This window comes from Cherax quadricarinatus, chromosome 7, assembly GCF_038502225.1.
Source record: "Cherax quadricarinatus isolate ZL_2023a chromosome 7, ASM3850222v1, whole genome shotgun sequence".
Lineage (NCBI taxonomy): Eukaryota > Metazoa > Arthropoda > Malacostraca > Decapoda > Parastacidae > Cherax > Cherax quadricarinatus.
This window is the reverse complement of record NC_091298.1, coordinates 16,390,740-16,414,395: the sequence shown is the minus strand read 5'-3', so window position 1 is coordinate 16,414,395 and position 23,656 is coordinate 16,390,740. Positions and strand designations below refer to the sequence as shown.

Sequence of the window (23,656 nt, the reverse complement as noted above, 5' to 3'; positions counted from 1 at the left end):
GTCCTGTTCCTCATATTATGAGTATCATGTACTACACCTGGTAGTTAGAAGATGTAGTTACTAATCACAATTATATTAATACAGTGGACCCCCGCATAACGATCACCTCCCAATGCGACCAATTATGTAAGTGTATTTATGTAAGTGCGTTTGTATGTGTATGTTTGGGGGTCTGAAATGGACTAATCTACTTCACAATATTCCTTATGGGAACAAATTCAGTCAGTACTGGCACCTGAACATACTTCTGGAATGAAAAAATATCGTTAACCAAGGGTCCACTGTATTACAATTACAAAATTATTACTGACAATGAATGAAATGATTACTTGTGATAAAGTTTAACTAATGATTTTAATTAACAAATATAAAATTTATACAAGCAATAAAAAACTGCATAAAAGGCAAATGATAATTTTCCTTATAAATTACATTTCATACATTATTTATTTCCATATTTATTTCCATATACATTATATTGTTTTTACAGTAGAGATTTTATTTTTAAAAAGTTAATTGTATTATATACATTAGGATAAAACTGTATAACAATTCATTAAGTATGAGGCTTTTACTTGTGTTTGAGAGTCTGGAAGCTTTCATTTGGCTAGCATATTAAATTTTCTTTGATATGACCCAGATTAAACAGAATCATGCACAGTACTGTAATGATTTTTACATGCAAACTGTACCAATAAAATCACAAATATACTGTAATTGATACTATGTAATTTATCATATCAAATAAAACTAACCCTCACACTGAAAGATATACAATGGTACCTCAAGTTACGAGCTTAATTCGTTCAAGAAGGCTGTTCGAGTGCTGATACCGAATGAATTTGTTCCCATAAGGAATAATGTAAATTAGATTAGCCCGTTTCAGACCCCCAAAAATACACTTACATAACTGTTTGAGTTGGGAGCTGTTCAAAACTCGAGGTACCACTGTAAGTATATTAATGATGTACTTTATTGCAATGACTAAATAAATTATATCTGTATAAAGTAATAAGCTTCATAGTATACTATATAACATATTACAGCAAAACCCCTGTATCCACTGATTCGGTATCCGTGGTTTCACTTATCCACAGTTTATAAACTGTGGCCCAAAAATATCTCTTAATTTTGCATAATAATGGCTCCAAAGTGCAAAAGTAGAAAGCTGGCAGTTCTTCAAAGTCTTAGAGAAGCCAGGAAGTAATTCATCAGTGAAAAAGTGATAATTTTCCACTTATTGTGCATAATTTATCAATTAAACTTTATAACAGGCATATATAGGACATATATATGGTTTGCTACTACCCATGGTTTCGGAATCCACAGTAGGTCCTTGGAACATATCCCCTGTGGATACGGGGGTCCTACTGTACAGGCTTTCTTTAAAAAAAGTGAAGGTGTCAGAGTAAATTACAAAAATATACCATTATTATTGCAGAGATATTTAACAATAATTAATAAAATATTACCAGTACTTTAACACAGATGCATAAATCTCACTTAGAAGTTAACGAGTTTTTCCAAATTTGAATCCTGTAACAATACTTTAAGTACTGCAGACATCATAACTGCAACAATTTTTGGTATAAAAAAAAAATAATTTTGTTACACCCATCTTAGGTTTTAATAATTTCTACGTCAAGTGTTTAATATGAGTAAACAATATATAGATTATGCATGTGTAACTGGAAAAGTATTTGGTCTGAACCGGAATTTAATACCTGCAGTATCTTGGTGATCTAGGACGTTCTGCAGAAGCCTAAATGAGCGAGACTGGATAGGAGGCCCAAGGTCTGCCCCATTAGCAGGCTGGTCCATTGTTGCCACATTACCATTTTGTTGTGGTCTTGGCTGATTGCTGTAAAATATGCATGTATTAATATTCAATCTCATTTTATAATAGAATCTAGCAGGAAAGAATAACTTCAAAATAAGGAAATTTAATACAGTATTATATTTGATGAACATAGTTTGTCTTTACTAACACTTGAAATAAAGAAAAAAATACTTAATACAATTCTTTCATTAAAATACTATTTACTGCCCCCTTCCATGTACTGCAACTTTCCAAGCAGCCAAAGTATTTGAAAACAGATGAAATTACTGCACAAATCAAGGTTAATTTTTGCTGTGATAACCAACTATCACATTTTCTTAACTTTTAAGTAACAAATATGATCTAAATAGTACAAAAAGATATAGTAATTAAATGGAAGCTTAAAACAAGTAATCAAACACAAATTAAAAACATCAGCAACAAAATAAAATACCGTATAATTAGAAAAATTAACAAAATCAACAGAACTTCACACAATTAAAATATGGAAAATAAGGTTTCAAATGGCTTTCAGGAATATACAAGTTCACAAAAGGACACACTTCGCATGTTAGTAACTTCAGGACATGAAAAGATGTATGCTGCATAAATTACAAGTGGTGGTTCTATATGCTGTACAGGTACAAAGGAAAAAAAATTCCTACAATACTGACAAGAACTAAAATGTGCAAGATCATACAGGAAATTAGTATTGGTACTCTAAATAATAACTGACAGAAACAGTAGCTAATACAGTATATGGCCCTGAAAACACTACGTAGTTTATTTCCTCTCATTTGAGAAAGTGTTAATGCTAATGAATCACCAGCACAAGGTAACAAATAGGATATAGTACTGGTGTATAGTTGCTTGCCTTAAGGCTGTGATGTCACTCCATTATCCTAAATTCACTTGGTATATTCAGAGTATCAGAGAAGGATACATGACATCACATCGTTGAGGCTACACCAATGAATGAACACACACAGGTATAACTTTGGGTGGTAAAGTAAGACAACAAGGTAACCACCATTTTGTCACAGACCCCTTTACTACTATACCTAGGGGTTGTCCGGGGTGTTATAGAGTCCGACATTTTTTTCTGAATGAGTCTTGGGAACGCGCTGCAAAGGTACAGAAGACAATGTTAAGCTCTAAGAATATTATACATATACATAGGGCTTATTAATGACTTGTTAGTGTGGACCATTAGGTAAAAAACAATGGATGTTACTTTTTTAGCATCAATTAGTTGCAGCCAAAGGGTGCTAAGTGCCATTCAGAAAGTCCTATGCTGAATATACTGTATCTCCAAGTTATGCATGTATACAGTACAATATTTGATCGTCTTGGCATCAAACATTAAAGTATGCCAAGTACAGTATATACGAAATGTTCTAGTTATTGATCAGATATATTAAATATTACAAAACCTTAACTAGCTATTAAAAAAATAACATTGCAAAAACAATATGAAGATTATTGGTGAGAGAAGATGAGTAAGGTTGTGAAGGTTGACTACTTGAAGGTATCCAAGTCGCACTATTGGGATGGGCAAAGTGCCGTATGTACGACTTACTTCTGTAGGCCTGAGTTGAGCTGAGCAAGGCTCTGTTGCATCTGATGGAGAGCATCAAGGGCATTGTTGTTTGAGTGCAACCCAGAAGGATGGTGGTTGTTGTAAGTATGGAATGCACCACTCTGACTCTCAGTCAAAGGGGCCGAAGAAAACTGTGGTGGAGAGAATGTTGTTCCAGGAGAGCTCCATACTTGTTGTGGTGCTTGTTGATATTGTTGCCACTGTTGTGGCTGTTGATACTGTTGTGATTGTTGAAGGTTTGGCTGTTGCTGCTGAAAGCTAGGCTGTGACTGCTGGAAGCTAGCTTTTGGCTGGTGGAAGCTAGCCTGTGGCTGCTGGAAGCTAGTGTGTGGCTGCTGGAAGCTGGCTTTTGCATTAGTGCTGCCAGTGATGTCTGTGCTGATGGGAATGAAAGAATCAGCTGCTGCTGGTGGGATGAAGGGGGTCGAAGTTTGAGCTGTGTTTTTTGGAGGGGATTCCCGTTCAATCATAATAGGAATGATGCGCTCTCTGGGGCGATGCTTTTGTTGTTGTTGTGTCTGCTGTACATGGATGGGAATTGTGCGAGTTTGTTGTGGTTGCTGTACTTGAATGGGAATTATACGAGATTGTTGTGGCTGCTGGTACTGAGGTCGGGGCTGTTGGGTTCTTATAAGCTGTGGATATATCTGAGATTGTTGTTGTTGCTGAGGAGGTAATGATTTCTGTCTTTGGAAACCTGAATGTTGATAAACTTCTGGTTGTGGAAGGACTGTAGCTTCAACTTGGGGTTGTGAAGGAGGGGATTCAGGCCCTAATGACCTCTGCCTCAAACAGCGATTTTGTTGATGCTGTTGAAGTCTTTGCTGTGTCTGTTGAGCATGTGTAACAAACGATGGGGGTGGTGATGGAGTGCGCTTTTGAGCACACATCCAAGGCAAAGGTCCTTTATTGAGGCCTGTGGTAGGGCTCATTCTTGGGCTCCTTTCACCTAAAGGTGACAGTGGTGAAGAAGTACTTTCTGTGTCACTACTTACGGGTGGGACATAAATTGATCCTAGTTGAGCATTGGGAGGGGACACTTGTGGTGAAGATGGTTTATTAGGCAAGGATGCCTGGCGTACTATTGAAGCTCCTTTAACAATAGGTGGTGATGCACTAGCCCCAGAATTGTATGGGGGCAATTCCATATGAACTGGTATATGCCGTGTTGTAAGTTTATTGTTTGCTTTCACAGAATTCTGTCTTGAAAGCACCGAGTCTTGTAGAGAAGTCTGTCTCAGAAGTGTGGGTTGTTGCTTCGATAGCCGCTGTATTGGTACCTCTGTAAATTGTCGAGGTTCTGGCAGAGAAGTCTGTCTCGCAGGGCCAGGATGCTGCATAGATGCTTGTCTTGCAGGTCTTTGCTCGCTGAATGTAAATTTTTGAGTAGCTCCTGATATCATATTACTTACTTGGTTTGGCTTTTGATTCACTGAAGATGGTCCAGGAGGCATTGGATCCATCATAGATTGAGGGTGCAGTTCTACTGCAGGAAGAGACTGTGCAACAGGCTGAGGCTGTTGTAAGGAGGTCTGTCTAATTGGAGACGTTTCCTTTATCAATAATTGTCTCACAGGAGTCGGTTCTTTAAGTGGCATTATATTCACAGGTGGCGGGGAATATTTAATAGAAGACTGAGCATCTGGAAGCTGCTCTGCTGGTGATACCTCAGGAACAAGGGTCTGTCTTGTAGGTGCAGGCTGATTAACAGAAACATGTTTTACTGGAAAAGGCTGTCTAGCAAGCCCTTGTCCAGCTGGTGAATGTTCATGTAGAGGAACTTGTTGCACTGGCAAAGGTTCTGTACTGGGTTCCTGTTTAATAGGTGAAGGCTCCTTGGGTGCCTGTTTCAAAGATGATAGCTCCTTGATAGGTGCCTGTTTCATAAGTGAAGGCTTCTTGATGGGTTCCTGTTTCACAGGCGATGGCTCCTTGATAGGTGCCTGTTTCACAGGTGATGGCTCCTTGATAGGCGCCTGTTTCACAGGTGAAGGCTCCTTGACAGCTGCTTGTTTAACAGGTGACTGCTCCTTGTTGTACAACTGTTTCATGGGTGAAAGTTCCCGGATAGGTATCTGCCTATTTGGTGATATTTCCTTGGTATGTGGGTGTTTAACAAGTGAGGGTTCCTTAGTAATTAGCTGCTTCATAGCTGAAGGGTCCTTCATGAAATCCTGCTTAATAGGTGAAGAATCATTAGATATTACAGGTACTTCTTTAATTGGCGATGTTTCCTTTATAGGCACCTGTGTAATAGGTGAAGGTTCTGCGATAGGCATCTGTCGAATGGGTGATAATTCCTTGAAAGGATGTCGAACAGGTAATGGCTCCTTGTCAGGAGATTGCTTATTAGGTGATGGTTCTTCAAAAGGAATTGTCTGTATTGACTCTTGCTCAAAAATGGATGGTTTTGCCTTGGTTAACATGCTCTCATTTTGCTGAATATTTATGTCTGTTATTTCTGGTGACTTTAATTCTTCAGGTGAGGCAAAAGCTTCCTCTTCAGAAGGTGAAAGGTCATTTTTCATTGATGAAGATATGACTATATCCGATGACAGTGCCTGTTCTTTAAGTGGAGATGTCAGTGTAAATGAGCACTCTATTAATGGCTGCTCAGTTGGCTCTAAAGTGAAACATAAAGTCTCTCTTGCATTGAACGGCAACACAGGAATGACAGGTGTGCCGGGCTGCATGATGGGTGTGCCGGGCTGTATGATGGGTGTTCCGGGCTGCATGATGGGTGTGCTGGGCTGCATGGCGGGTGTGCTAGGCTGCATGATGGGTGTGCTGGGCTGCATGACGGGTGTTCCGGGCTGCATGATGGGTGTGCCGGGCTGTATGACAGGTGTTCCGGGCTGCATGATGGGTGTGCCGGGCTGCATGACGGGTGTGCTGGGCTGCATGATGGGTGTGCCGGGCTGCATGATGGGTGTGCCGGGCTGCATGATGGGTGTGCCGGGCTGCACGACAGGAGTGCTGGGCTGCACGACGGGTGTGCTGGGCTGCATGACGGGTGTGCTGGGCTGCATGACAGGTGAGCCGGGCTGCATGACAGGTGAGCTGGGCTGCATGACAGATGCAGCAGGTAGTGTAACAGGCACCATGGGCAGTGTGACAGGCACTACAGGTGGTGTGACAGGCACTATAGGTGGTGTGACAGGAATTCGAACAGCTTGGGGTGGAGGGAGAGGGGGTGGGGAAGGATCACTTGGCACAGCATTCATTAAAGGAGAAGAAGGTGGAGAAGCCGAGATGAGAGAACATCTTGCTGCAGGACCATGTGTTGGCAGTGGTGGAGCTACTGGTATAGAGGGGCCAGGTTCCCTGGCCAGCTGTGGCTCTGCAACAGGGACAGATGTGGGCAAGGAGCTAAGTATTGGGGGTGATGTGGATGTAGATGCCAAGTTGAAAGAATTCTCTGATGTTACAACAAAAGGGGGTGGTGGGGGTGGAGGTCCACAAACATTTCTCTTTGGTTTAGGTGGTTCCTTGTGTTGCAGTTGCGGTTGCGGCTGCGGTCCCATGGCCATGCCTGGCATAGGTAGTACCTGCACTGCTCGACCATGTGGAGTTGATTGTGCTGCTACTGTTGGGTTGACTGGGCCTGGTGGAGGCTGCTGGGCTAGAGGAGATGGCCGCACGCCTTCTGAATGAGCATTCCTGTAGAGGCGCCTCTGCATCCTTGGTGACCTGTGGGCGGTGACGCGAACACGCGTGCCAGAGTTGGGGAGAGGGAAGGAGGCAGGAGGCAGCATAGGACACGGCCACTCCTTGTCACCTTTTGGTGGGCGTGTCTGGCCATTACATTTATCTCACACACGCATAACACTCGGCCAAGCTCATCTCAACATTCTACATTCATATTACTGACAGCACATCACATACTAGTCAAAAGTTACACTAATAACACTGGACTTGACGAGTAGTCAATGGAGCCAACCAAGAGGTTAGGCAAGAACATTCACACAAAATATTTGTGAAAGCACTGCATAACTACTGTATGTAATATAAATTTTAATTATTTGTTAACCTTTTACATCCACTATTCACTCTTTGAATAAAAAACATGAAATGCCAAGAATAATTTTGCATTTCAGTATCTCACTAAAAGTAAATTCTTCAATAATAGCACCACAAAATCAAGGAATAATCAAATATAGTTCAAGGCAACAGCATATCAACTCAACAGTTGATAAAATGAGCAAGTGATATTGAGCCTTGAGTACAAGATGTCACCTGACCCTCTGGAGACAGCCAGTCTTCACAAAGTACAAAACTAACAGTGTTTCTAATGAAATGAATAATGATGGCATAACCTCCACTGTCAGGTGTTACCATCTAATTTTTTGTAACTGGTTGCAAGACCATTATAAATATGATAAAATACCAGCGAAACAAACAGCTGAGCGCTTTCATGCATTGACACTCGCATCTTCAGAAGTAAGACAGAGGTATGTGAACACATGAATGCAATCAGGTGTTGCTTTTGTCATCAGATCAAAGGCATATAATACTGACAACTTGATAAAGACATGCACAAGTGGGTATACCTAAGACTTATCATCCACCAGAAGTTTTATCACTAAGAGAGAGGAAACATTTATGGGGAAGCTAGCAAGGTGAAGTTGTGGAATGACGATGACCACAACCACTAGCAGCAGTCACCTTGTGGAGCCAGCGATGGAGAGCATGATACCATCAGTGGTGGGAGTCACATAAGAACGGGTGGGACCCACTAGTGAAAGCAGCCCTAATAATCATCAGAATGTTCTATAACACTGACCACTGCTACTAATACTGCTTTGTGTCACTTTCACTAGTGGACCCCACCCACACTTGGGTAACCACTTCTTCCACCTCACTAGCTCCCCTATAAAAGTCATCTCTTTCATGTCTCTATCAGCTTAACAAGCCCCTTAGTTGACCCCCCCCCCCCCTTGTCTCAAAAATACCCAGATGTAGCACACGTATCTTATCCATCTAATGTCAGCTTTTCATCGTGGCTCTTCAAGGGAGGTGCCTTGATGCTGGTGGAGGGCTCTTGATCCAAGAAAGTTAGCCTATCCTCTTTTTTCTTGGATCGAACCCAATTCTCTCCCAACCGTTATGTGAACCCTTATGGTAGGGGTTAAGCGCTCACCCTGATTATTATAATAATAATAATAATAATAATAATAAGTTTCACTGTGGTATTTTGACATGTACCAGGTAATTGGTTATTTACCATAATCATATGTAAGCTTAGGATAAGTTAGGTTGAATTCAAGTAATCCAACCTACAATAATTAATATTTAATTTTGTACATTGCACTGACTTTTTGGAAAATCCCCTCAAGGAAGTTTTCTTGATGCCAGTGAGGGCTCTTGATCCAAGGAATTGGACACATTCTCCCCTTTCTTGGATTAAATCTGATTGAATCTTATTTCCTGAGTGCTGTATGACCTCTGTGTTTAGTGCTTCCCCATGAATGTAATAATACACCAACACAAATGCTTTATAAAATCTGTTTCGAGAAATGAATATTGAAAATGAAAAGCAGTACCATCAATCTACACCTTCAACTTTCATAAGTAGGCACCTTTTGTTGATGTAGGATTCCTGATTCAAGGAAATTGCTCTTCCTTGTATCAAATCTGACTGCTGCGCCTTCACTAGGCACTATGACTCCTACAGGATAACAACAAAAAAAAAAAAGGTGCCCTTCAACAAGCTTAAGTATCAAGTGGTGGCTATGATGTTTACTGCTTTTCCTCCCTCACAGCAAAACAATCTTGAGAAATAGTTAGGTGGAAAGACTCACTTTATCTCGGAGAGGTCCAGGCCTCCAGGAGTGTAGGTGAAGGGCTTTTTATCTTTTAGCATAGCACCTGCCAAAGCCGCTGGGGGATTCATGACTGGCACCCGTGCTGGAATCTGGAATGAAAGACAACCAAGTCATGGCACATTTTAATTCATGGGAAAAAATACATATACATTTGCATTTCATTCCAGCTGAGGAAGCCTAGGGAATGAATGGATTTGATAGTTAAAAATAGGAAAGGAGAGTTATTAAATGGAGAGTAAGAGGTATTGGGAAGATGGAAAGAATATTCTGAGAAATTGCTAAATGTTGATGAAGATAGGGAAGCTGTGATTTCCTGTATAGGGCAAGGAGGAATAACATCTTGTAGATTGTAGAAGTGAGGAAGAGCCAGTTGTGAGTGTGGGGGAAGTTTGTGAAGCAGTGGGTAGAATGAAAGGGGTTAAGGCAGCTGGGACTGATGGGATAAAGATAGAAATGTTAAAAGCAGGTGGGGATACAGTTTTAGAGTGGTTGGTACTTTTATTTAATAAATGTACTGAAGAGGGTAAAGTACGTACCTAGGGATTGGAAGAGAACATGCATAGTTCCTTTGTATAAAGGCAAAGGGGACAAAAGAGTGCAAAAATTATAGGGGAATAAGTCTGTAGAGTATACAGTGGACCCTCGACAAGCGATATTAATCCATTCCTGAGAGCTCATCGTTAATCGAAATTATCGTTAGTCGAGTTAATTTTCCCCATAAGAAATAATGGAAATCAAATTAATCCATGCAAGACACCCAAAACTATTGAAAAAAAAAAAATTTACCACATGAAATATTAATTTTAATACACACAAACTGAAGAAGACATGCACAGTTACATGACACTTACCTTTATTGAAGAACTGGTGATGATTGATGGGATGGGAGGAGGATAGAGTGTTGATAGTGTTAGTGTTTAGAAGGGGAATCCCCTTCCATTAGGACTTGAGGTGGCAAGTCCTTTTTCGGGGTTACTTCCCTTCTTTTAATGCCACTAGGACCAGCTTGAGAGTCACTGGACCTCTGTCGCACAACATATCTGTCCATAGAGGCCTGTACCTCCCGTTCCTTTATGACATTCCTAAAGTGTTTCACAACATTGTCAGTGTCACAATTAAACACTTGTTCAGGTTTCAATACTTCACTGTCTATGTACTGCTTGAATGCCTGCACATATTTTTCAGCTGCTTTTTGGTCCAAACTGGCAGCCTCACCATGCCTTATCGCACTATGTATGCCACTACGATTCTTAAATCTCTCAAACCAACCTTTGCTGGCCTTAAATTCACTCACATCACCACTAGTTGCTGGCATTTTTCTAATTAAATCCTCATGCAACTTCCTAGCCTTTTCACATATGATCGCTTGAGAGATGCTATCTCCTGCTATCTGTTTTTCGTTTATCCACACCAATAACAGTCTCTCAACATCTTCTATCACTTGCGATCTCAGTTTCGAAAACATAGTTGCACCTTTGACAAGAACAGCTTCCTTGATTGCCGTTTTCCTGGCCACAACAGTAGCGATGGTTGACTGGGGTTTTGTGTACAACCTGGCCAGCTCGGAGACACGCACTCCACTTTCATACTTAGTTATAGGTGTCAATCGTTTCCTGATACTGTTATGTATGTTACACTTTTCAGACAAAACCAGGCCTGACAGAACCGACAGGTTATATAAGATCAGAAATGTGTTTATGTACCTGGAACAAAAGTGCTGCATGTATTTTTATCCCTTCAGGAAGCTTGTTATTGATGAGTCCTTGATTTTATTCAAAGGAAGACTCTCATTCAAGCAATATATACCAAGCAAGAGGAAATGCTTTGGTATAAAGTTATTTGTACTGTGTGATTGCAGAAGTGGTCTAGTTTTGGATATCATTGTGTACACTGGCAGTAATACTTTGAGAGATACCATGAAGTTATTGGGTATCTCTGGTGATGTGGTTCGAACAATGATGGAACCATATCTTGGTAAGAGGCATATGTTATTTACTGATAACTGGTACACAAGCCCCTTAATCAGTGATTTCTTGCGAGTGAACTTGACAGACGTGTGTGGCACAGTGCGTGGTAATCGTAAACATATGCCAAGGTTCGACGCTGGCACTCGCAGAGGTGAGGTGCAAGCCTTTGCTGCCAATGACATCATGGCATTTCGGTGGCATGACAAATGTGATGTCACATTGTTGACATCAGTTCACCGAAACGAAATGGCACACAGTGGCAGGCACAACAGAGAGACCAATGAACCCATTCTAAAGCCTGCAGCTGTCATGGACTACAACCTCAATATGAGTTTAGTGGACAAATGTGACATGCAGATTGGGTTTGCAGATTGTGTACGCACGAGTTATAAGTGGTATATAAAACTTTTTTTCCATCTTGTTGATATCTCTATGCTAAATGCTTATAACATATACAAGTTGAAGACCAACAAAACACCAAAATATGGTGAATTTTGTTTGTCAGTAATCAGACAAATAATCGCAAAGTACCAAGGAGCAACACCTGCAATAGACCAGCGCCCACGAAATTACCAACACACGTCATCTCGTTTCAGGCCTAGTGATCACTACCCCATACAACTGCCTCTTACTACTGCCAAGAAAAATGCTCAGAAGAGGTGTTATGTATGTACACATACTACAAAACACCCACAAACACGCAGACACTCGTTTTATGTGTGAGGAGTGTGAAGTGCCCCTCTGCATATACCCATGTTTCAAAGAGTTCCACAAGCTGCAGCAGTTCTAGGAACGTGTTCAGTGACTGTACATATGTATATATATTATGGAACAATAGTAATAAACATTGTTTTGTATTGTTTGTTTGTGTTTACCTGGAGTTTACCTGGAGAGAGTTTCGGGGGTCAACGCCCCCGCGGCCCGGTCTGTGACCAGGCCTCCTGGTGGATCAGCGCCTGATCAACCAGGCTGTTGCTGCTGGCTGCACGCAAACCAACGTACGAGCCACAGCCCGGCTGATCAGGAACTGACTTTAGTTGCTTGTCCAGTGCCAGCTTGAAGACTGCCAGGGGTCTGTTGGTAATCCCCCTTATGTGTGCTGGGAGGCAGTTGAACAGTCTCGGGCCCCTGACACTTATTGTATGGTCTCTTAACGTGCTAGTGACACCCCTGCTTTTCATTGGGGGGATGGTGCATCGTCTGCCAAGTCTTTTGCTTTCGTAGTGAGTGATTTTCGTGTGCAAGTTTGGTACTAGTCCCTCTAGGATTTTCCAGGTGTATATAATCATGTATCTCTCCCTCCTGCGTTCCAGGGAATACAGGTTTAGAAACCTCAAGCGCTCCCAGTAATTGAGGTGTTTTATCTCCGTTATGCGCGCCGTGAAAGTTCTCTGTACATTTTCTAGGTCGGCAATTTCACCTGCCTTGAAAGGTGCTGTTAGAGTGCAGCAATATTCCAGCCTAGATAGAACAAGTGACCTGAAGAGTGTCATCATGGGCTTGGCCTCCCTAGTTTTGAAGGTTCTCATTATCCATCCTGTCATTTTTCTAGCAGATGCGATTGATACAATGTTATGGTCCTTGAAGGTGAGATCCTCCGACATAATCACTCCTAGGTCTTTGACGTTGGTGTTTCGCTCTATTTTGTGGCCAGAATTTGTTTTGTACTCTGATGAAGATTTAATTTCCTCATGTTTACCATATCTGAGTAATTGAAATTTCTCATCGTTGAACTTCATATTGTTTTCTGCAGCCCACTGAAAGATTTGGTTGATGTCCGCCTGGAGCCTTTCAGTGTCTGCAATGGAAGACACTGTCATGCAGATTCGGGTGTCATCTGCAAAGGAAGACACGGTGCTGTGGCTGACATCCTTGTCTATGTCGGATATGAGGATGAGGAACAAGATGGGAGCTAGTACTGTGCCTTGTGGGACAGAGCTTTTCACCGTAGCTGCCTCGGACTTTACTCTGTTGACGACTACTCTCTGTGTTCTGTTAGTGAGGAAATTATAGATCCATCGACCGACTTTTCCTGTTATTCCTTTAGCGCGCATTTTGTGCGCTATTACGCCATGGTCACACTTGTCGAAGGCTTTTGCAAAGTCTGTATATATTACATCTGCATTCTTTTTGTCTTCTAGTGCATTTAGGACCTTGTCGTAGTGATCCAGTAGTTGAGACAGACAGGAGCGACCTGTTCTAAACCCATGTTGCCCTGGGTTGTGTAACTGATGGGTTTCTAGATGGGTGGTGATCTTGCTTCTTAGGACCCTTTCAAAGATTTTTATGATATGGGATGTTAGTGCTATTGGTCTGTAGTTCTTTGCTGTTGCTTTACTGCCCCCTTTGTGGAGTGGGGCTATGTCTGTTGTTTTTAGTAACTGAGGGACGACCCCCGTGTCCATGCTCCCTCTCCATAGGATGGAAAAGGCTCGTGATAGGGGCTTCTTGCAGTTCTTGATGAACACAGAGTTCCATGAGTCTGGCCCTGGGGCAGAGTGCATGGGCATGTCATTTATCGCCTGTTCGAAGTCATTTGGCGTCAGGATAACATCGGATAGGCTTGTGTTAGTCAAATTTTGTGGCTCTCTCATAAAAAATTCATTTTGGTCTTCGACTCTCAGTCTGGTTAGCGGCTTGCTAAAAACTGAGTCATATTGGGACTTGAGTAGCTCACTCATTTCCTTGCTGTCATCTGTGTAGGACCCATCTTGTTTAAGTAGGGGCCCAATACTGGACGTTGTTCTCGATTTTGATTTGGCATAGGAGAAGAAATACTTTGGGTTTCTTTCGATTTCATTTATGGCTTTTAGTTCTTCCCGCGATTCCTGACTCCTAAAGGATTCTTTTAGCTTAAGTTCGATGCTTGCTATTTCTCTGACCAGTGTCTCCCTGCGCATTTCAGATATATTGACCTCTTTTAGCCGCTCTGTTATTCTTTTCCGTCGCCTGTAAAGGGAGCGCCTGTCTCTTTCTATTTTACATCTACTCCTCCTTTTTCTTAGAGGAATAAGCCTTGTGCATACATCGAGTGCCACCGAGTTAATCTGTTCTAGGCATAAGTTTGGGTCTGTGTTGCTTAGTATATCTTCCCAGCTTATATCGGTTAGGACTTGGTTTACTTGGTCCCACTTTATGTTTTTGTTATTGAAGTTGAATTTGGTGAATGCTCCCTCGTGACTAGTCTCATTTTGTCGGTCTGGGGCTCCATGCATACATGTCTGAACCTCAATTATGTTGTGATCTGAGTATATTGTTTTTGATATGGTGACATTTCTTATCAGATCATCATTGTTAGTGAAGATGAGGTCTAGTGTATTCTCCAGTCTTGTAGGCTCTATTATTTGCTGGTTTAAATTGAATTTTGTGCAGAGATTTAAAAGCTCGTGTGAGTGTGAGTTTTCATCAGAGCTGCCTCCTGGTGTTATTACTGCAACAATATTATTTGCTATATTCCTCCATTTTAGGTGCCTTAAGTTGAAATCCCCCAGGAGCAAGATGTTGGGTGCAGGAGCTGGAAGATTTTCCAGACAGTGGTCAATTTTTAACAGCTGTTCCTGGAATTGCTGGGATGTTGCATCCGGAGGCTTGTAGACTACCAAAGTGTATACACAAACTAATAGTGATAAAGTTTGTTCTGTTATTGTTGTAAACAATGAGTGTATTTTTGAACAATGCACCTTACATTGGTCTCACAGGCCACATAAGTTACTTGGAAAAGAAAAATACTGAAAAATGCAAGAAACTTTTGAATTAGAGTAAATAAAAGAATACCGGGTGGGCGGCAGTCGCCGCTGTAGCCGTACGCACGTCACTTTCTGCAAACTTTGTGGCTCTATATCTCGGTAAGTATTGATGGCAAAAAAATTTTTTTAGGCTTAAAACACTCAAAAAATATTCCTAATATTTTCATAAGAAAAATTTTTTTTTTTTTTTTTTCGAATATTTTGCGACATAGAATGACAGTTTCAGAAAGGGGCCTGCGACAGTCAAAGGGTTAATAGACTAGAGGTCATAATATAATATGTACAGCTACCATCCGACTTACGACCTGCTCGACTTACGACCGTGTTTTTTATGCCAAATTTCTGGGAAATAAACAACTATTTGTGTTGTACAGAGTGTTTATCCTAAACCTTACAGTATAAAACAGTACTAACAGCATAAAAAGTGAAGTAAAACATGAAATACCAAAATAAAACAATAAAATAAAGTAATTACAAAAATGTTTTGTTGATATTCAGTAGTAAAGTTCGACTTACGACCGGTTTCTTGGAACTGAACTCGGTTGTAAGTCGGATGGTAGGCGTATTTGGGAGAGTTGCTTCAAACTGATTAGAAGTTGTTTTGGTTAGTATTGAGAGATGAGATGATTTTTAAGCAAAGTCCTAAATTTATAAATAGTCAGGGGATCCTTCATCGGTTCGGGTAGTGAATTCCAGATCTTCAGGCCTTTTATGTGCATTGCATTTTTGCATGGTGTGAGACCGACATGAGGGATGTCGAAGAGTGCCTCATGCCTTGTATTGTGACTGTGCATTATGTTCTAGCTATCAAGGAGAAGTTTGAGCGGAGGGCTTATATTGGAGTGTAATGTTTTGCATACGTAGTAGGCACAATAACATAAGTGTATGTCTCGTATATTTATTAAGTTCAGGTTTTTGAAAAGTGGTGGGGTATGCTGTCTAGCACAAGAGCTGGTAATCATCTACACAGCAGCTTTTTGTTGGGTTATTAAAGGTTTAAAGTGGTTAGTCCCCAGTCACAAATACCACAGGCAACATAAGGGTATTAAGGAATGCAACGTTTAGGGAAAAAAAAGATTATTGCTTGGGGTACATAGTACTGTATCTTGGAATGGAATCAAAGGATGCCTACTGATTTGGAAATTTTCTTGGATATATGCTGGATGTGAGAATGAAATTTAAGATTACAGTCAAGGAGAAGACCTAGAAATTAACCTTCAGTGTGTCTTGTAACAGGAGAACCATTTATCGATATACAGGAAGGCCCCGCTTTACGGCGTTCCGCTAATACGGTCATTTCAAATTATGACCAAAACTCCCTATACGGCTCCCCCCACCTGACTTTCTATGGTCACCGCGCCCCACCTTGTTTGTTTACATTCTTCGTAAGCTCAGTAAGCACCAAGTCTCTCCATTTTGTCTGGAAACTCCAAAATTTCAAATGTTTTTAAAAGTTATTTCATATTTTATATATACTCTGATAATTATACTTATGTATACCTGTACTTAAATAAACTTACATACTGTGCTGGCATGCAGGTACACATTAAAATCAGTAAGAGTGTCTTATGTCTCCAGACGTCATATTAGTAATGATAATAATAATCATCGAGTCTCATTTAAATGTCGTATATTACGCTAAATACACATTTTCATTAATCCATCTATGATATTTTTTCAAAATTATATAATAAATACGATACATAACATAAAAAGATGATAAATACACCCCATAATAGAATAAATAAACATAAATATGAGATGTGGTAGCAGACGACTTGCACAAGTGACACCATATTAGAAATGCTAATAATAATAATAATAATCACCGAGTCTCATTAAATGTTGTATATTACGTTAATATACACATTTTCATTAATCCATCCATGATATTTTTTTTTTCAAAATTATATAATAAACACGATACATAACATAAAAAGATGATAAATACACCCTACAAAAGAATAAATAAACATAAATATGAGATGTGGTACCCAGATAACTTGCACAAGTGATGCCAAGAATAACATTTTCTCTAATCTAACATAAGAGAAAATGTGTTACTGGGGGTAACTGTAGAAAATTATTCCTTTCGTATGTATGTAAGTTTATTCAGGTATACACAAATACAGTTACATAGATTATCATACATAACAACATATGTGTAGAGAACCTAGGATAACCCAAAAAAGTCAGAGTGACTTATTTCCATTGCATTCACTCAGAGCATCATTTCTTCTCAAAATGTTACATGAGAATGGGTGTTCTTCTTTATTTATTCTACCGTATCAATGTAGAGACAACCTGTACACAATGTAACTTGTACACAAACCAGACGTGTACACTTCGTTTACAAAACTTACCTTCGCCTGGTTTGTTTACATAACTCTGCGCCTGTCCTCTCTCATGCACTCATTCTTTCTCTCTCTCATTTATTCGTTTTATCTCATTTACTTACTCCTGACCCTACATTAAGACTACAAATATTTTAAGGTAAGTAATGAGTGAACTGTATATACATTTTATCGCTCTGGGATGCTTAAATATCATAGAATTGTATGTGTGGGTGGGGTGGCCTGGTAAGGTAGCCTGGCTGACTACCATACATACCACACTTGATTTCTTACAATAAATACTACTTGTCTCACCCTAGATTAAGACTATAAATATTTTAAGGTAAGTAGTGAGTGCACTGTGTGTGTATTGTACTTTTTTATTGTTTTTTGATGCCTGGTTCTATTGCTAACTTAATATATGTTAGTGTAAACTTGTTATCTAGTGTTTGTATGCATTTGTAAGTGGAAAAAAAGGGTGTTCCACTTTACGGCGGTTTCCGCTTTATGGCGGTAGCCTGGAACCTAACCAGCCATATAAGTGGGGCCTTCCTGTATTAAGTTGGATATTTAAGGCTCTGTTTCCAAACAGCATGAAGTATGTTTTGTCTATGTTGAAAGTGAGTTTGTTGGTCATCATCCAATATTTTTAACAGCTTGTTTACAGTGTCTCTAAATATAGCTGGGTTTGAGTGGGAATAGACATAAGTAGTGTCATCTGCAAATAGAACTGGTTTAAGGTGTTGAGGTGCACTGGGGAGATCATTGATGAAGAGAAAGAGAAGTGGGCCTAGGACATTACCCTGGGGCACTCTGACAGCTACAGGCTAGATAGTAGAGTTGACTCCATTTGTGTATACATACTGGTGTCTATCGTTAAGATAAGATTTTAGGTGATCGAGGGAATGTCCTCTGATGCTGTGATGATTTAGTTTTAGGTGCAGGAGATTGTGGTCGACTGTATCAAATGCCTTCCGTAGGTTAATGAAGAGCCCCAGAGGATATTCATTTTTGTTGAGGACTGTATATATTAGTAGTTGCCAGTGAGGTAGTCTTTCGGCTGGGTATTTGAGCTACGAATTTTGCTTGCTAGCTTCGATCCTACAGTACAGAAGACATTAAATTTGTTGGCTGTGTTTATAGGCTGTATGTGAGGTTCATCTGGTTTAGTTAGGTTTATCTCTCTGTTTCTACACAGTTTTCTAGAGCCCAAAATTTTGGAGAGAGTTTGCCAGGTCCTTTTCATATCACCTTTTATTTCAATAAATCTACTTGCACAATACATTTGCTTTGATTTTCGTATTAGTTTTGCGAGTATTGACGTGTATTGTTTAGCTAGTTCTTTAGTAATCAGGCCTAATCTGAACAGTTTTTCAAGTTTGTTCTTTTTATCAATGGATTTGAGGATACTATTTGTTAGCCATGGGTTGTTTAGTCTTTTTACTGTGATCTGCTTCATTTGGATAACACAATGTATGTTATAGAGGTTTTATGTAAAAAAGTTTTGACATCTTTGTCAATACTATTGCTGTCAGCTAGCTCTCTCTGCCAATCAATGTCACCTAGTGTAATATTAAATTATTTACCGATGGCTTGTCATGCAGGTGAAATGCGATCTTTCTTGGGTCTTGAGGCAATTTACACAAGTTGGTTATGAGAAAGGTGGGGTAGTGGTCTGTAGTGTAGTCTGTGATTATACCTGCTTGTAGTGGAGATATGGTATTGGTCCAGATATGGTCAAGTAATGAGACACTTGTCTCAGATTCTTGTTGGCTTAGTTACAGTTATCACTTTTTTACTGATGGGAAGCACTTCACGGCTTCTCTTAGGCTTTGAAGAACTGCCAGCTTCTCTACTTTTGTGCTTTGGGGCCATTATTATGCAAAATTAAGAGGTACTTTTGGGCCACAGTAAACCGTGGATAACAAACCGAGGATACTGAATCAGTGGATACAGGGGTTCTACTTTACTCCAGATGAGGAATACTCTTGATCTGATGATGAGGGTCTCTGAGGCTTAAATATACGCACAGATATCTCTCATCTGTTTCATATTTCTATCCATGTGGGTTTCCACGTTACATTCAAAGGTCATATGTAACTTTAATATAACCCTCTCCACCTCCTTTCCTAGAGCACCTCTGTAAATTCTCCACGGGGCACCCCTCAAGGAAGGTTTCTTGATGTTGGTGAGGGGCTCTTGATTTAGGGAATTGGATCTGTGCTCCAGTTCCCCGAATTAAGCCTGAATGCCTTCCACATCCCCCCCCCCAGGCGCTGTATAATCCTCCGGGTTTAGCGCTTCCCCCTTGATTATTATAATAATAATCTCCACGGGGCAAGAATTAACCGGTTATTAATAATATGTAATATATTAAATAAGCACCATCAATAATTTGTGCACAAAAACAAACCACTATCAAATATATAACAGGAATGGGCCAAGCCAATTAATGAGTTATCCAATGCATTTTCTCTTTAAATTCATTCACATTATGAGCACAAAAATGTTCAGAGTACATAAGTTGTCCAGGTGGTATGCCTGCATTTCGCTGGGTCTATTTTTCATTTTTCTCTTTCTCACCCCAGGATACTATTAGTGTGCAAATTTGGTACTGGGTCCTAAAGTAACATCTTCCATGTATGGTACATAAATATCTGGTATCCCTTGCTTCTTCATTCCTGAGAATACAATCCCAGTACTTCAGAAGCTCTATTGGGTCTGCGGGCAGTGAAGATCTTAAGGTCGAGGTCAATACTTGAATCATTGCGGGTATTAAACGATTTCTGTATTCTGCATCTTCTCCAGCTCTTAATTTTTCACCTGCCTTATCAGCCCCATCAAACACCAAGTGATATTCTAAACAAGTGATTTGAACAATGTCACCAATGGCATTATTTTTTCTTGGTTTTGAAGAATCGGTTACCACCCCTGTCATTTTCTCTGGCCTTGATAACAATTTCCTTATCGTGTTCTGTGAGACAGTCTTGTATATTGTATCCAGTGCTCCTCACGAGTTATTCATTCTTCCTATATCTGAGCAGTTGGAATTTGTCACTACTGAACACTGTTATTTACTGTTGCAACACTGGAAGATTTAGTTGTTATCTCTTTGCAACTTTTTATTGTCTTCTACCAGGGTAACTTTCATGCTTATTTTGGTATCGTCCACAAGGTATGATACAAAGCTGTGGTCAGTATTATGCCTGCTATGATAATGAGACAGTAATGGTGCCAGGACCATGCCTTGGGGAGATGAGCAGTCTGAGCTATTTACTTTGCTAAGACTAGATTTTGTATTTGTTTACTACTGCTCTGTGCTTTATGCATTAACCTGACTGAATATCCACTTTCTTAATTTTCATGTTATGCCTATTATTTTATGACTTATCACTCTATGATCGAAAGTTAAAAAAAAAAAATGTGCAGACTAAATCTGTATTTACCTTCACGGCTTGGCATTGGGTCACAGATGACGCCTGTTGGAGCATCCAGTGCACTCTCCCTGCCAGAGACAGGACTGGCAATCCTTCGACTGCTGTGAGGACTCTGCATTCCTCTTCCAATTTGTTTTTGATACTGAGGACAACCAACATCCCTTAGGAGGTAGAGCATCCTACATGACACGCTGCCTCAGCTAGAGGCAGAAGATTCTTGCTCCTGAGTGTGTTTCCAATCCTTTTGTCCTGCTTTTGAATCTTCCCATAGCCAGAGGACTACACATTAAAACTCTGGTACTCGACGGGGTCCCAGAGCAGCACACCACCAGCTGCATTCATCAGCTGTTGTCAGAGGCGACTGAAGATTGCTCAATTGGCCATGCACCCCAGATGACTTAGCCCCAGCAGACCCCTTTCTCAGGGATAGGAGGTGTGTGATTCTTAGAGGAAGCAGGGCATTCCGCCCTTACCCTGTGCCTCTACTAGGCTCTCTCCTGACAGGTGTGTCCCCATACCCCTCCTATTTCATGAGCGCACCCACCAACCTCCGGGCTAGCTAGAGATGGCACAAGAGGAAGTCAAGCAAGGGAAATAGTCACCTGAACAGGTGGCGGGCCACCAGGATTGTGACCAGAAGCTGCACAGGAGAAATCCTCTAGGGAGGGGGAGGACTTTGGCCCACAGAGGATGATCTCACAGCATTCAGTTGGTTGGAAGGCATCAACAATCCAGGTAAGTACTACCTGTTAAATTTTAGCACTGTGGCAGAATTGCCGATCTTTTCTTTCTGCCTTATACTCAAGAGGTAAATTTTACAAACTTCTTCTTCCTTTCAGTATTTACATACCTTTACTGTTATTTCTTAATAGTTCATAAGAATGTAATATTTACTTGAAACTTCTCCCCAGCCTGGCTTGCTGCGAAAGTTTCATGTGTCTTGCGGTTAGTGGACGAAGGATCGAGCTTCTAACACTTTGTGCTGAATGATCCACAGGTCTAGCGCTTCACAAATATAATAATCCTTTCTATCATATAAGACTTCATCCGAGTCAGAGCCGGGAAGATGATCCACAGAACCACCTCAGAAATACCTCATTAGGTCCTGCTGCTAGAAGCAACAATCACAACTTCGGCTACAATGGTGAAGATGTACTCATCTACTGGACTCTACAGAAACCATTTTCTATACGTACACACGGGGCGGCAGAACACTTGTGTACCTTACACATTTTATCATTAATTAGCCTTGTGGGAGCTCTCACAGTTTACGCACTGCAAAACCCCAGTACAGGAGTAGGCAGTGACGAAGTTGGTGCCATATAAAATACCAGTGGTTCTGGTGATCAAATTTCTGGCACATGAAGCATATTGAGAAAGAAACATGGCTGTACATCCAGGTCTCTTCCCCAAAGACAGGAGGAAAGTTTCGGTTGGTCGAATGTGAGGACCAATGGATTGGTGTTTACCAGAACACTACCCACCTTATTCTTAATCCTCCGACCCACAGCCACTCCAGGATTCAGAAGATGAATATCCTCATCACTCATACTAGAGTAAGAGGCGAGAAATAATGCCACGACACAGTCGCATGCTCTTTCTGCACTGGGTCACCACGATACACGAGAGAGCCACATGCCTGTCACTAAATATTTCTTTGAAATTTGGTGGATATTAGATCATATGATGACCCCAGGAATGTGATATAAATGGGCTAGAAAACCGACTTGTCAGTTTTCTAAATCATTTATATCACATGTCAGACGCTGCAACATTCCTCATCCCAAAGGAACACTTTCGTCGCCAGACAGCCTCCGGATGCTCAGTCTATGTGCAAGCAGGTGGTAAACCAAAAGGTCCACCTTAACATCGCAAATTGTGGGTAATCAAGGAGAGTAACAATGATCCCATCCATAATTCCCACGATCAAAATTTAACTGGGGGAAAATCCCTGCTACATAAGCCAACTAGAGGAGGAAGGGGGGGGGGCTGCTGGGTTTTTTGTCAGGCTAAGCTGCTCAAGCCACGCCACCACGTTCAGGCTACCCACTATCACGGAGACACTGAGGAGGCTTTCATGTAGTACAAGTTTGCAATGCTACCTCCGCCCATCTAGTACAAAAGATACGATACCACAGCTCACTCATACTGGAGGTGAAGGTAGAAGTTACTACATTCTTGTGGTAAATGATCGGTTTCTTCTGGAAGAACTATTTGGATATATTGCATTACTGTTAAAGATGACCAAAGGAATACAGATTTGAAGGAGCCCGTCTTTCCACAGCCTAGCAAAGGCACTAACACCGAACCTCTTAACTACAGCACGAGGACGAGACGTTTGCCTACTGGCCTTGTTCGACTAAACCTTTACAAAAATTCAATGTATGTCAAAGGCCCTAAAATCTGGAACACCCTACCTGAAAATTCCAAAACTGCAGACACATTCATCACCTTCAAAACTACCATCAGAAAACATCTTATCTCCCTGATACACCCTGTCAACTAATAATACGAATACCACCTGGTGGTTCACACTTACACTCACTCACCCATTTGACCATAAACAGAAATATCAATCTCAATCTCAAAATAATGAATCTTAACTAGTCATAAGTTGGCCTGTGATACTCCAATACTGAAACTATGTATAGTGCCAAAACAAAAGCATTCACATTGCTAAACTCACAACTAGTATTTAGTCACTTAGCCATAATACCAACTTACCTCAATTTTGTAATATTTTAAACTTAAGATTTAATATAAGTCTGCCCGAAATGCCTAGCCATGCTAGGTGTTCTAGTGGTACACTCTGTAATTATTATTTTACTACATGTAAACCACACAATAACCAAATTCTGTAAACTCAGCATTGTAATCCTTATAGAGAATAAACTTTGAATTGAATTGAATTGAATAATAATAAAAAGTA

At 40.6% G+C, this 23,656-nt stretch overlaps 1 protein-coding gene across 1 annotated transcript in view; it reads right to left on the bottom strand.

The window, feature by feature from the left end:
• Window positions 1–23,656, bottom strand: part of LOC128686820 (protein piccolo) — a gene marked incomplete in the record, with an annotated part of 287,532 nt that overhangs the window by 77,074 nt on the left and 186,802 nt on the right. The window contains 4 exon segments of the mRNA XM_070082342.1: window positions 1,725–1,861; window positions 2,881–2,943; window positions 3,399–7,109; window positions 9,221–9,333. Coding sequence (XP_069938443.1) covers window positions 1,725–1,861; window positions 2,881–2,943; window positions 3,399–7,109; window positions 9,221–9,333 — 4,024 coding nt within the window.